The following is a 12,974-nucleotide window of genomic DNA, read 5'->3' on the forward strand; positions in this document are numbered from 1 at the left end:
AGGGAGAGGCTGAACAGGCTGGGGCTGTTTTCCCTGGAGCGTCGGAGGCTGAGAGGTGACCTTATAGAGGTTTACGAAATTATGAGGGGCATGGATAGGGTAAATAGGCAAAGTCTTTTCCCTGGGCTCGGGGAGTCCAGAACTAGAGAGCATAGATTTAGGGTGAGAGGGGAAAGATATAAAAGACACCTAAGGGGCAACATATTCACACAGTGGGTGGCACGTGCATGGAATGAGCTGCCAGAAGAAGTGGTGGAGGATGGTACAATTGCAACATTTAAAAGGCATTTGGATGGGTATATGACTGGGAAGGGTTTGGAGGGATATGGGCCGGGTGCTGGCAGGTGGGACTAGATTGGGTTGGGATATCTGGTTGGCATGGACAGGTTGGACCGAAGGATCTGTTTCCATGCTGTACATCTCTATGACCTTTCATTTTTTTTCTGCACTTTCGTGGCATTGACCACAAAGGAAAGGCTTTCAGTGCCCAAGAGGTGGAAAGCTGCTGCTAGACTAGAAACATAGATTATGCCTCCTAAATACTGACAGTGATACATAAGCTGCATTAGAAATGTCCCGATTAATAACCATGTCCTAAGAATACAAAACTTCCCCAAAGAAATAATACTACTTTAAATGCAATCTGATAAGCACTAAATTCACAGTAGCTGCCCCAAGTCATAATGCAAAACTTTCTGACAGCAGGCCAATCTTTGTCTTCACTTTTTGAGCAAAACTGAAACAATACTCAGTTTGCACTGTATGGAATCCTGCAAGCCTCAGGCACTGCGCAGCTGCACAATTGAAATGTTTCTACAACTACACAAGATGTACTTTCACTTCTAATCCAGTTTTTTCTGATGTCCTGCTACTACCTGGATGACTTTCTTGTGTTTACAACTCCTTTCACCAACAAAAGGCGACCCTCTGTTTCTCAGAACAAGTTTTATTGAAGTCTTTTTTGAACTTTGGAAAATAGCAGAAACACCTTCATGCTTTAAATTGTGCTTAGGGTGATCGTGGATATGAAGGACCAAAGGGACCTCGTGGAGCTCCAGGTGTCGGTGTTAAAGGTGATAAGGTAAGGCTTAGGTTTGTCAGATTCATAATACAATTTTAGTTGAGACTGCAACAGCTGATTCAATGAACGTATGCTCAGCTTTTAAGAACCAAAAGGCTAATTTTGACTTTAGTTAGATTTGGTAATAAATTTCTCCCAAATTTATATGTGTGTGTGTGTGTGAGACACAATTCTCTATAGGATACAGAATGATAAGGCTTAGCCCACTCTAGAATAACTCTTTAAAAGGTGCAGACCTAAGGAATGATAAGTTTTACTGATTGCTTTGAGAGCCTATAACCATTAAATGACTGTCACAATTCCTGAAATTGTCCCTGTGGTATAATTCTACAGAAGCAAACTTGGCTGTGGCTGGAGGAACTTTGTTAATGGTTTCAGGGACCCAAAAAACTGAAGACTGCAGTTGGACACAAAGGGACATTTCTTTTGTTTTTGAAACTCCAACCCATTAAGTCTGTGTAGGTGGCAGGTTCCCAATATATCTCTATCATACAATATCAACACTGATTCCCTGGGAATTTAGTATGGATGCCAGTGCCAATTACATCATTGCTAATTTGTCCACCTCAGATGATTAAAATATAAACTGCTTCAGTGTCTAATCATGGCTTAGTGTGACCTGAAAGAAACATTTTCTTTTGCATTTGAAGGATTAAAATTACCCATTTTGGTTCTCAGTCAATTGTCTTAGTTGATAGAGCCATATCGAAACACAAAGATCTATCTTCCTCCTCCATATTTTCATCATTATGGTTATTTCTGTACTGGGACACATCCGCACTATACTGATGATCTGAATTTAGAATGTACGCAAGTTTAGGCTCATTCATATAGAAGTATGTCGAAGTGCTGAGATCGAAGTTTCTCTCCTTTGTAAAAATTCAACAAAATGAAATGCAGACGTTATCTCTTTACTAAAGCAATAAATAACTTGGTTCAATTAAAATAAAACCTTGCTTTATTGTCAAGAAGAGCTTATATTATCTGTTAAAATCTAGAAATATTCAGTTATGTAAACTATTTTCTGCATGCCAAGCCGTTAGGGGAAATCTATTACAGAGGGATGCTCTGTTGAGTAATTCAAAATTAGTTTTCAGATACTGACACCTCACCTTCCAAGATGGAATAACTGTTAACCTCTTGGTTTTTCATTTAGTCCAGAGAAATGTATCATAAATCCCAGCACAGAAATCAGAGACCTGGCTGCATAAAGTTTCAATCCAGTATATTAACCCAGCATTTATGAACAATAACAGGCCATTCAAAATAATATAATTTCTTGAAGATCAATGCGATGCATATCTAACTCATTCTTTCAAATATTCTGCACTTACTCAAACTCCATAATAAACACCACTTTAAAAGTCTTATTAACTCCTTGTGGATTTATTCTAGCTTCATTTTTTTAAGTATTGTGCTTCATGCTGTTTTTACTCTGTTGTATATTCTTTAACCTGAGCAAAATTCAGGAGTCTTAACATGTATGCATTGGCCTGATGTGTTCATCCTCTAGCTTTCGGGAATGATAGTAGCAGTCCAAGTGGGCTCGGGGGGGAAAAAGGCTCAAGCTTCAACAAGTTCAATAAAGTTAATAGCCTTGGCTCTTCATACACCTGAATAATCTGATGGTATATTCCATTTTTTGTGAAAGGCTAATTAAATCTTGCCAGTTAATTGCAAACATGATTTCAATAAAACTACCTAAATACTTTTCAATATGAATCTGAGAATAAGATTGCAGAATCCAAACATTATCACCTAATAATATTTAAACCAGTCAAAGCAACAGTGATTACTGGGTATTACATTCCTGACTGCAGAAGGGGCATTGAGACTTTAGGACAGTTTAAGGTAGTACAAGAATAAAAATGAACACAAGACAGAACTAGAATGTGAAATTTATTTGCCACAACTAAACTAATTTCACTTATTTAAAATCTGTAAGTTTTATTATATTTTGTTAATGTGCTTTTTTTTTAGTTTTATTGTATCTTGTACTTCATCAGGGTGAAATTGGTTTTCCTGGATTACCCGGTCCTATTGGACCATCTGGTATTGGATTCCAAGGTGAAAAGGTAAAAGCTAATTTTAACCTATTAATTCCTGCCGGGCTTAAATTCAGGTGAAAATTAACCTCTTGTGACTTACAGATCCTGTTCGATTTTTCTTTTGCTGACTGAACTGCTTAAACTTAAATTATCCCCTCCTACCAGTGTGTTCCATGCTCTTACAATATGCTGGACTCATGATTATTTCAAAGATGCTGATGGCCAGGATTTTGAGGAGTCTGGGATTCTCCGCCCACCCCCCAAACCTGAAGAGACAACAGGGAATGTATCTGTGCTGCTACTGACTGAACCACAGCCATTCAACACTCTCTGAGATGAGACTTCTGACACTCACCCAGGAGGAAATCACATCTTAGCAAGCCTCCAGCCAAAACTGTTTGGCCAACAGCTCTCTAGTCCAATCAGCAACAAAAATTGCAGTGGACAAGTACTGGGACTACAGGCAATCCTCAGAATCCTAGTAGCAGGAGATCAGGATTAGTAGATATGGATGTCTCAGTGGGAAGAGAGGCGAGGCCCAGGGTTGTAGGCAGAGGTGAGATTGCAGTGTTGACTGAGAGTGGAGAGTGTGAAGAGCAGGGAGCACCGACTTGAGGCAAATCTCGTGAGGACAGTGGCCCAAAGTCTAAAGGAAACAACTAATAAAGGTGTCCCCACTCCTCCAACTTTCTGCCCACTCCGGAGCAAGATTACATTCTGGGTTCTCTCTCTCCAGCTTGAAAACTGAGGCCAGAAAAGAAACATCTCTCAAGTGTTTATTAATTGACCACTTAAGGACCACAACTGATGAAAGACTGGATGAGTCAGCTTAGGCCTTCCCAGTCCTGTCATAGAATTGTGGACAGATTGAGTCAATGGGAAGACCATGTCAGGAATTCTATGGGTGCCCCACTCCACCCAGACCTGCCAGTGGGAAATCATTAAATTCTACCTCATCTGTTTATCGTGATTTAAGCATATATGAATTTTAGGAACACAGGAACATAAATAAGCCGTTCAGCTCCATAAACCTGTTTCAGCATTAATTAATTTTCACTGAACAAAGCTCAACTCTCTTGATGTATCTTCAATCCTTGTTTCTTGATAGCCTTATCTAATAACAATATGTTAATCTCATTCTTGCATATTTATATTGACCCATCAACCACAGCCTTTAAAAGAGTGAAATCTGAACGTTCACTGTTCTGTGTGAAAAAAGTCTTTCCTGATTTCACTCCAGAAGGATCCTGGCTCTAATGTTAAGATTGTGCGCTATTCTGACTTTGCCTAAAACGAAATTAGTTCTTTGACACCAATTTTAAGGATAGAGGTTAAGGAGTAAGGCCCATGTAAATTCTGAAGCAGATGGGTGGAGAAGTTCCTTCACAATTCAGTCCTAAATCTGCTCCCCCTAATTTTAAGGCTATGCCCTCTTGCCCCACTTTCACCTGCCAGTGGAAATATCTTCTCTACATCTATCTTATCTATTCCCCTCATAATTTTATATTTTTCTATAAGATCCTCCCCCCCACCCATTCTTCTAAATTCCAATGAATATAATCCCAGTCTACTCAATTGCTCTTCATAAACCAACCCCCTCAACTTCGGAATCAACCTAGTGAACTTCCTCGGCACCCCCTCTAGTGCCACTATATCCTTTTTCAAGTAAGACGACCAAAACTGCATGTAGTACTCCAGGTACGGCCTCACCAGCACCCTACACTGCTGTAACATAACGTCCCTGCTTTTAAATTCAATCCTTTTAACAATGAAGAACAAAATTCCAGTTGCCTTAATTTCCTGTTGTACCTGCAGACCAACCTTGTGATTCATGCACAAGGACACCCAGGTCCCTCTGCACAGCAGCATACTGCAATTTTTTACTGTTCAAGTAATAGTCCTTTTTACTGTTACTCCTACCAAAATGGATAACTTCACATTTACTAACATTGTACTCCATCTGCCAGACTTTGCCCACTCACTTGAACTATCTATGTCCCTCCACAAAGTTTCAAAGTCCTCTGCACACTTTGCTCTACCACTCATCTTAGTGTCATCTGCAAACTTTGACACATTACATGCGGTCCCCAACTCCAAATCATCTATGTAAATTGTGTATAATTGTGGTCCCAAAACTGATCCCTGAGGCACACCACTAGACACTGATCGCCAACCAGAAAAGCACTCATTCATCCCCATTCTTTGCTTCCTGTTGGTTAAGCAATTCTCTTCTCATGCTAATGTATTACCTGTAACACCTTACATCTGTATCTTATGCAGCAGCGTTTTGTGCAGCACCTAGTTGAATGCCTTTTGGAAATCTAGATATACCATATCTACTGGCTCCCTGTCCAAGGCAGTCAGTTGACAAGATGGATTCTGGAGTGATCAAGTTGTCAAGGGGAGTCCAGGGTAAAAGAGGACTAAATCTCTGTCTCCTCCTGACCCACAAAGAAATCTGAAATTATATTTCTAAATATAATTGCTGTATGCTTTCTGATGCCCACTTTGTCTACTGGCAGATCTGACCTGGCAGGGAAGCTGTCTGGACCCACATTCTCAAGGAGTTTACAGAATGGGTCCGGCAGCATTACAGGCACCAACTTTATTTTGATAAAGATTGACTCTGGTTTCTCCCTGCACGTGTCTGATTTGCTGCTTCAAAAGAGCAGGTTAACAATGGGACATGTTGTGAACACAGCAAATTTACATGTCCCCACCAGGTATGTTTTCAACCAGTCAGAATGGCATATAAAACAGGATGGATATTAAGCTCACTACCTTCCGTGAGCCACCCTGAGCTTTCCCTGATAGTATTGACTCAGGGGTTAGCAGTTGGAGGTGGGGGGAGGTGGGCATACTGGCAGTTGGAGGAAGTAGGGGAGTGCTTCAATATCCACCCCTTGCTCAGCATGTGTAAGTCAATAACTAAGGGTCAACTGAATTTGCTGAAAACTCAACTAATATTAATGTAGCCCTGCCCCACACCATTATAGTTGGGGTAAGCAGTCATGCAGGATTGGGTAGCTCAATTTTTAATAAGTGTTTTTAAATGGTGGGAAGAAAGATGGAATTCTATGTTTGACGGTGTCCCCTCTGTCCTTGGGCGTTACCCCCCATCTCCACTCCCCCAACAAAATAGTAGATTCCTCCTCCCTCCTCCTCCTCCCTCCTTCACTTCATCTCAAAGCCCATTATTTCTTCCCTTCAGTTCCAATCCCATTCCTGCCCAATATCCCTGAGTTGATCCTAGTCCAGGATCCATGCTTGCCTTCCTCAAAGGTTGCCTGCTATCCCAATTGTGCTCAACTGGATCCCTGTTGCTGATACTGCAGAGCCGCTTACTAATCAGATTAGACAAGCAGGAGACTGGAAGAACACAGCAAGCCAGGCAGCATCAGCAGGTGGAGAAGTCAACATTTCAGAATTGGTCATAGCTCTAAAGGGCACTCATCATCCCACTGAAGGGCTGAAATCCCACTGCCATCTTATTAATGTCACCCATGGTGTAATATTGTGGTATGAATAGTCCAATGCTCACCTTCCACTCCCCACCCCCCCACCCCCCCAACCCACCTCACGCCTAGTGAGACTGTCTCATTTTAACACCATTCAGCAACGAACAGTAAGAATTAAAATTGGATCTTTTTATCTACCTGTCAGATACTTCCATCATTTTGGGTAAGTTGATTAGACTACTTCTCGATCTTCTAAACTTAAAAGCGTAGAAACCAATTTTAGAGAATCTGCCCTCATAATCTAATCTTTCAAGCTCTGGTATCATTCCAGTAAACATCTTGTTACCTGATGTTTATTGTCAAAGGCAGAAAGCAGTACTCCAGGTCACAAGAAAAGTAAAAGATGTAAAATTGATGGCTGATTTACTATCATGCTTTACACTATTTCACAACATTAAAATTACTCAAATATATTTAATAATATTTACTCTTGGCTTTGATTTGCCTTTCAAGTTTTAATTATATTCCTGTTGCACTTCTTATTGCTTTTTTTTTAGATTACTTAGTGTGGAAACAGGCCCTTCGGCCCAACAAGTCCACACCGACCCTCCGAAGAGCAACTCAATCCATTTCCCAACATTTACCCCTTCACCTAACACTACGGGCAATTTTGCATGGCCAATTCACCTAATCTGCACATTTTTGGACTGTGGGAGGAAACCCAAGCAGACACGGGGAGAATGTGCAAGCTCCACACAGACGGTTGCCTGAGATGGGAATTGAACCCAGGTCTCTGGTGCTGTGAGGCAGCAGTGCTAACCACTGTGCCACCGTGCTGCCCTAAACTGGGATCTTTCTGGGATCTCAGACTTTGGGTGCAATGTACCCTAGAGGTGATGAAAAAGGCCACCACTAATACTGTTATTAGCATTCCTACTAATTGCTTTTGTTCTCTGTGGGCATATGAGGCTGTGCATGTCAGAATCATGGAAGTTGATGCTGATCATTGTGCACAGACTCTCAGAGCAACTGCACGTGTGTAGAGAGGATGGTGGCCACTTCCTTAGTGCTAAACTGGAGTGGCAGTCTAGATGTTGTACACAAATCTCTGAGTATAACCTGAATCCATGAACTTCTGATTCAGAGACAAGATTGTGACAAACATCACTACAATACTATTCACAAATTTTCCTATATTAACAAATACTTGCATTATTAGCAATATTCAGATAGAAAATCAATGCCATCTCTAAATCCTGGACTTTATTTCAATAAATGAACGTCTTCCGCAGTATGGTACTTCCATGTGATCAAGAATTCCATTGTTATCAAGTTCTTTGCAAAATAGAAGTGAGTATAACTCATATTGAACATCTAACCTATTCAGACCAGAAATGAGCAAATCAAGATATTGTCAGATGTACATTTGAAGAATGGTATCATGTGGTCGTTCACTAATGTTATCATCTATTCCATGATCATATTCTAATGCTTCTCATCAATTCCTCTCTGACATGCGCCTTTCTTTGTTTTCTAGCTCACACAATGTGCTGCATTACCCCTCTTCCATGTTCTCATATAAATCTTTTTCATTTAGTTTGATAGTGTCTCTTAATTAACAATTGTCTTTTAGTTGCATAAGTGGAGTTTCCAATTATGTTGATATGCACCAGTTGTGTGTTGTCAAAAGCTTTTGGAATATTTTCCACTGTTTCTCAGTAGGTTTGTTCACCTACTAACAGTTCAACTCCATCTGAAGCATCAAATTAATTTCTCACCCATTCAAAGTTTGACTTCCTAAAGTCTAAAGCCTCTGCACGTCTACCCATTTCTCCCACTCAAACATCAAACCTGTTTTAGCCTATTATACAATCATACTAATGGAATTGCATTGAATGATGACATTTTTGTTTGCATTTGTCAACAGGGAGTGCAGGGTCCGCGAGGACCACCTGGACCTAAAGGACCTCCAGGTGAAGGTCTGCCTGGGTCAAAGGTAAGAAAATCCAAAATGTGTCAAAGAAATTTTTTTTCATTTTTACAAACCTAAAAACAAGATCTTAATTCAACTGTAAATGTTCATTTTTAGACAGTATTTGGAGAACAATTCAATGCATCTTCAATATGTCCTGTATTGCAAAAGCTACTAAAGCCCAAAAAACCAAAACAAGTGACAAAAGTCTATTAAAATTGACAGTCCATCATGTCCTTCAACAAGCAACTCTGTGTAAATAGGTGGGGTTTAAATTGGTTAAAATCAGGCCAATGGAACTTGCTTTGCTCACTTACTGTTATGAGTAAAGATTCTGCTCAGTTTCTCACTTACCAGTAATGCTAACATGAAGGTCTGAAAATGTCGCTCCGTCTGATTTCAGAAAGCTGCTTTCCTTGCTATAACATTGCCATCGCAATGTCTCAAATAGCTATATAGATGAGAACATGTGTATTTTGGTCTGCTAGATTATTTGTAGGAGATTCCTCTGTGATCAGTTTTTCTAGCCATTTCTTTTCTTCTTATTTGTAACCTAGTACTGAAAATTTGCATATGACACACAGCTTGAAAATTTTGTAAGCTAGGAGGAAGATTCTGATAGACTTCAAGAGGTTATGTGAATGAACAGATGTGTATGCAAATGAAAGTTAATGTAGAAAAGGATGAACTGGTATGTATTGAATGGAAAAATTAGGTAAATAAAATAAATTATTCACACTGATGTTAGAACTGAGTATAACAGCAGAGTTACCCAGGAATTTATGTGCACAGGCTGTTGAAATTGGTATGGCAGATTGATGTAGCATCTAATAAAATATAAAGGATCCTGGGTCATAGAGTCATAGAGATGTACAGTATGGAAACAGACCTTTCGGTACAACCTGTCCATGCCGACCAGATATCCCAAACCAATCTAGTCTCACCTGCCAGCACCCGGCCTATATCCCTCCAAACCCTTCCTACTCATGTACTCATCCAAATGCCTTTTAAATTGTACCAGGCTCCACCACTTCCTCTGGCAGCTCATTCCATACACGTACCACCCTCTGTGTGAAAAAGTTGCCCCTTAGGTCTCTTTTATATCTTTCCCCTCTCACTCTAAACCTACGCCCTCTAGTTCTCGACTCCCCCACCCCAGGGATAAGACTTTGTCCATTTATCCTGGCCATGCCCCTCATGATTTTGTAAACCACTATAAGGTCACCCCTCAGCCTCCAACGTTCCAGGGAAAACAGCCCCAGCCTGTTCAGCTCTCTCTATAGCTCAAATCCTCCAACCCCGGCAACATCCTTGTAAATCTTTTCTGAACCCTTTCAAGTTTCACAACATCTTTCTGATAGGAAGGAGACCAGAAATGCATGCAATATTCCAACAATGGCCTAACCAATGTCCTGTACAGCCGCAACATGACCTCCCAACTCCTGTACTCAATCTCTGACCAATAAAGGAAAGCATACCAAACACCTTCTTCACTATCCTATTTACCTGCGACTCCACTTTCAAGGAGCTGTGAACCTGCACGCCAAGATCTCTTTGTTCAGCAACATTCCCTAGGACCTTACCATTAAGTGTATAAGTCCTGCTCAGATTTGCTTTCCCAAAATGCAGCAACTCGCATTTATCTGAATTAAACTCCAAACGGCTAGTTCTCCCTGTATCCGTGAGATCTAAACTTGCTAACCAGTCTCCCATGGGGAACCTTGTCGAACGCCTTACTGAAGTCCATATAGATCACATCTACCGCCCTGCCCTCACCAATCCTCTTTGTTACTTATTCAAAAAACACAAACAAGTTTGTGAGACATGATTTCCCACGCACAAAGCCATGTTGACTATCCCTAATCAGTCCTTGCCTTTCCAAATACATGTACATCCTGTCCCTCAGGATTCCGTCCAACAACTTGCCCACCGCTGACGTCAGGCTCACAGGTCTATAGTTCCCTGGGCTTTATAAATAGATGCATAGAGATATACAAATGCAAGGAAATCATGATAAAACTTGATAAAATAATAAATTGGCCTCAGCTGAAGCATATCCAGTTCAGACAATGTAACTTTAGGAAGAATGTGAAAGCGTCATAAAGGGTAAAATAAAAAGGTTTATAGAAATGGTTCCAGGTAGGACAACCTTCACTTACATTGATAGGTTGGAGACAGTAACGCTGTTCTCTTGAGAGAAGAGAGATTTAAGTGTAAATTTGATATTGGAGTGTCTAAAGTCTTGAGGGATCTAAACAAACAAAGAGAAATTCTTCCTAATGGACTAAGGGTCGGGACCAACAAATTTAAAGTGAGTAGAAAAAGAACCAAAGCCAGCCTGAAGAGACCCCTCTTTTATGCAGCAAGTTGTTAGGATCTGGTGCCTGAAAATGTGGTGCAGGGAAATCCAATCATGACAAGGCTCCAGGAAAAGGCGAGGGTGTGGAAAGAGCTGAGTTCCTTTTCTACAAAGCCCAAAGATATTACATACAGTCCCTACAGTGTTGAAGCAGGTCATTCCACCCATCAAGTTCACACCCACCCTCCGAAGAGCATCCCACTGTCCCCATAGCCCTGCATTTCCCATCTAGCCTGCACACCTCGAGACACTATGAGCAATTTAGCATGGCTAACTCAACTAACCTGTACATCTTTGCACTGTGGGAGGAAACTGGAGCACTAAGGAGGAAATCCACACAGACAATGTGCAAACTCTACATAGACAGTTGCCTCGGGGTGGAATTGGTACTGTGAGGTAGTAGTGCTAACCACTGAGCCATCGTGCTCCTCTTATTACATGCTGACTAGCCTTCTCCTGTGCTGTAATCATCATTCTATGATTCATATTATTTCCAAAGCATAGATTTTTATGTGAGAGCCAATCTTCTTTAAATCCATTTTAAAATTTTAATACACTTATTATTTTTAATGTACAAATATTCCTTTTGCAACTAATAGATGTTAATATTTCATGGCAGTATATTTTTATTGCTTCTAAGCCCATTTTAATACACTATCCCAGAGAAGAATTTAGCTTTCTGCTCTCTCAAGAATCAGGGGAAATCAGGTATTTGAAGCAGAACATTAATTCAATATCACTGTCGACCTCAGTGGAACCCAATCCAGATTACTGATGGTGAGATTATCACTGAGGCTCTAATGTTAGCACCTGCACAGCCAAGAGAATGGTGATCAATAGGAAACATATTAATTTTGATCTCAAAATTGAAGGCATTCTTAAAATTTTTGTTTTGACCCAAGGGTTGACCTCAGGTTTGTCCCCAGCAGAATCACTGTAAGCCACACCAGCTGCTCTCAAGAGGATTGGGGAGGTCACGACTGAAAGGCCATCGTAAATGCAATGTGACAGACTGAACCTATAAATGATCTGGCCCCAGGGATTGTGAAATGTGTCTCTCACTCAGGGCTAGGATCAGTAAGGTTTATAGTTCACTGCACTTGTGCTGGTGGCCAGGCCCCCAAGACTTTGTGTTCTAGTACAATTCTGAAAGAGATTGTACTCCTGCTTATTAATATTGAGTTATAATATTCAGTGTGTGCTTCAGCTATTTTTAAAGGCCAGGACTGTCTGAATGCATGTGAGCACTGGCCCTTAAGATGCACTGCTTTTAATTTTCTTTACAGAAGAAAAGCAGGTCACTATTTACTGAATTCAGAATGAATGTAAATTCATTGAATTCTGAGTGATGTCAAAATTTGTTGAGCTTGCCAAGTTTCTAGTTAAACTTGGCCTTGAGCCTATTAGTCTAATTGGGAGTGCAATTATTCCACATGACGTAAAATAAATCCATAAGTGTGCTGTGGCTGAGCTAATATTAGGTCAGCTCATGTGAACATTATTGTTCCTTTTGACGTAATTTACTGTGGAACCCAAAAGCACCAGGTTTGTGCCCATTGATAAATGGGAAGAAAATTACATTTCGAAAGGACACATTCTTCTTTGCTCTTGTCCCTGTATGTCACACGTACAGATTTGAACAGTTCCCAGTTGCGCTCCTTGGCATCATCACAAATTCATCAAAAGTGACTGCAAGTTTTAGTGAGATTGTTCAGTGAGTTTTGGATGTTGACCAATGGCTGTAGGCCTCATTGTGGACTTTAAGTGGGCTTGAAATTGGAAAGGCAATCATTGTCACACAGGTTAATTGTTATAGTTATGGATCCATTAAAAAGATAATGCTCATGTTGTTGGCTAATGCTTGCAACCTAATCTGAACAATAAGCTTCCAACTCTTGGAGTAGAGTATCAATGATCTGAGGTACAAGGTTTCTATGGTGTTAGCACCTCAGTTCTGCTACACCAGACAAGGATGTTCAACATTATTTATATAAGTTATCCATTCCCTTGGATTATGGACAGGGTTATACCTGATCCTAATATAATACGCTGAGAA

The 12,974-nt window shown here is 40.5% G+C and overlaps 1 protein-coding gene across 1 annotated transcript in view; it reads left to right on the forward strand.

Moving 5' to 3' along the window:
- Nucleotides 1-12,974, forward strand: part of col28a2a (collagen, type XXVIII, alpha 2a) — a 127,710-nt gene that overhangs the window by 62,423 nt on the left and 52,313 nt on the right. The window contains exons 16-18 of the mRNA XM_043694493.1: nucleotides 1,013-1,081; nucleotides 3,088-3,156; nucleotides 8,515-8,583. Coding sequence (XP_043550428.1) covers nucleotides 1,013-1,081; nucleotides 3,088-3,156; nucleotides 8,515-8,583 — 207 coding nt within the window. The remainder of the gene's footprint in view (nucleotides 1-1,012; nucleotides 1,082-3,087; nucleotides 3,157-8,514; nucleotides 8,584-12,974) is intronic.

Source organism: Chiloscyllium plagiosum, chromosome 7 (assembly GCF_004010195.1).
Source record: "Chiloscyllium plagiosum isolate BGI_BamShark_2017 chromosome 7, ASM401019v2, whole genome shotgun sequence".
In the NCBI taxonomy this organism is placed as follows: Eukaryota; Metazoa; Chordata; class Chondrichthyes; order Orectolobiformes; family Hemiscylliidae; genus Chiloscyllium; species Chiloscyllium plagiosum.